The sequence below is a fragment of the Sphaeroforma arctica genome, assembly GCF_001186125.1.
Source record: "Sphaeroforma arctica JP610 unplaced genomic scaffold supercont1.148, whole genome shotgun sequence".
Classification (NCBI taxonomy): domain Eukaryota; class Ichthyosporea; order Ichthyophonida; genus Sphaeroforma; species Sphaeroforma arctica.
The window spans coordinates 1-2,274 of record NW_014040410.1 but is presented as its reverse complement, the minus strand read 5'-3'; the positions used below and the strand labels follow the sequence as shown (position 1 = coordinate 2,274).

The 2,274-nt window shown below is 42.1% G+C and overlaps 1 protein-coding gene across 1 annotated transcript in view; it reads right to left on the bottom strand.

Moving 5' to 3' along the window:
- Nucleotides 1-1,796, bottom strand: part of SARC_03046 (hypothetical protein) — a gene marked incomplete at its 3' end in the record, with an annotated part of 6,227 nt that extends 4,431 nt beyond the window's left edge. Inside the window, exons 1-3 of the mRNA XM_014303160.1 lie at nt 1,660-1,796; nt 990-1,108; nt 169-412 (exon numbers count right to left, since the gene is read on the bottom strand). Coding sequence (XP_014158635.1) covers nt 169-412; nt 990-1,108; nt 1,660-1,708 — 412 coding nt within the window. The 5' untranslated portion in view covers nt 1,709-1,796. The remainder of the gene's footprint in view (nt 1-168; nt 413-989; nt 1,109-1,659) is intronic.
- Nucleotides 1,797-2,274: the final 478 nt, after the last annotated feature.

Sequence of the window (2,274 nt, the reverse complement as noted above, 5' to 3'; positions counted from 1 at the left end):
TATATACAACATACATACATACATACATACATACATACATACATACATACATACATACATACAACATACACACACACACACATACATACATATATATATAAATATATAAATATATATATATGCATGTAGGATTGTATCTATACACGCATATAAGTACATGCACCACACTACAGCAGACAGCTATTTCCCCACTCACCATCAAGACCTGGTTGACCTCTGCCGATGCCGCACTGACAGCCATACGCGTAAACGTTTTGGGAATGACTGAGTCCTCAAACGAAGCGCACAAATCCAACAGACAGCTCGCGAACGAGTGTGGCGACGCGTTGCTAGGGAACTCCTCGCCCGTTGCTAGGCACTCGCGGATGGCCGCTTGCTCTGTGGGTACGCCTTCCTCTAACAGTATGTTTGGCTGAGCAGGTGGCAGGTGTAAATGTGTGGGTTAGTTATATTAGTACCACAGAGTGCATGCGTGTGTGTATTCGGTTACATGTGTGTGATTGGTCTGTGCACAGGTGACAGGTGTGCATGTGTGGGTTAGTTATATCAGTACCACAGAGTGCATGCGTGTGTGTATTCGGATACATGTGTGTGATTGGTCTGTGCACACACACCCCTACATCTGAGCATTGGCGGCACCTAGCACGGGTGAGAGGCCTATTTGAGCAATCCTGTGAAGACCTTCTGGTAGCAGAGTCGGGAGGGTCAATCCATGCCCATGTATGGTTTCGGGGAAAACCCTGAAACCCTAAAAACCCTGCTGATGTACTTGCAAAGCCATGTCCGTAGAGTGTGTTGCACTTTCCTACCTACCACAACTGCACACGTGCCTGTGACAATCATACTAGAGTGTTTGAATATTATGTGGTTGTAACGTGCATGTGCCATTGATACTGGGGTGTTCACCTGACATGTAATTATAACATCTCACGGCATCTCTACGAACACAGAAGGCCCTTCCTGTGCCCTTATGCGTAAAGTGTGAGTACCTCATCTGAGCATTTGAGTACAAGGTACTCCACTAATCGTTTGAGCTCATATGGGACTATCTGCTTGACCCCCTTCTCTTCCCCAGCTTCTTGTGTGGCACGTTGTTTGAGATAGGTGGCTGTGTGGGGTATGTGTCGTAGGTTAGAAGGGCGTTGCGCAAGCAAGCATGGAGTGTGGGAGCATGAGAGTAGGTATGGTGTGAAAGGGGGTGGTGTCATGTGTGTGTTACAAACACGTATGCTACCTGTACACATGAATATGTTGACATGTTCACATGCATGTGTGACAAATAGGAACACGTTCACGTGAATGTAATACGTAATGACACTTTCATATGCATATACCTTCACATGTGCGCATGCATATATGACATAGAATAACACATGCACATGCATATATGATACAGAATAACACTTGCACATGCATATATGATACATAAAAACACATGCACATGCATATATGATACATAATAACACAGGCACATGCATATATGATACATAATAAAATATGCACATTCATATATGATACATAATAGCACATGCACATGCATATATGATATATAATTACACATGCACATGCATATATGATACATAATAACACATGCACATGCATATATGATACATAATAACATATGCACATGCATATACCATATGCGAATATAAGACATACCTGAAGGTCGGATTGGTTGTGTGTTTTCGATGAGGTCAGATAGTTTCATGCCATACGGTGACAGTTGGTACTCGCCTGTGGTGACGATGAACAAGTCCTTCCCCCGCTCTAAATGCAGGACAAGTATATCCTCCAATCTGACAAGATATAAATAGAACAGGATATATTTAGAGCTATAAATAGAATATGCTGTATTTAGAATAGCAAACGTTGTGATTGTTCTATATGCAGGACAAGTATGTCTCCAATCTGACCGAGTATAAATGGAACAGGCTATAAATAGAACAAGCTATATGTAGAATAGCATACGTTGTGATTGCTCTAAATGTAAGACAAGTACATCCTCCAGTCTTTCGGCAGATAACCTTCTTCAGCCGAACATAAAGTACATAATGAAGCATTTGTAGAAGTGATCACTGCTTATACACTTTATATTCGGCTGAAGCAGACTAACTGCCGAACGGACAAAATATCTCAGGTAAAGACGGACTACCTACCGAAGTATACAGTCTAGTTTCAAGCTACCCAGAACTAATAATCAACCTTACTAAAACAAAGGCTACTCTCAGCTCTACATCAAGACGGACCCCGAATACCACAGCTAGAAGAAATATA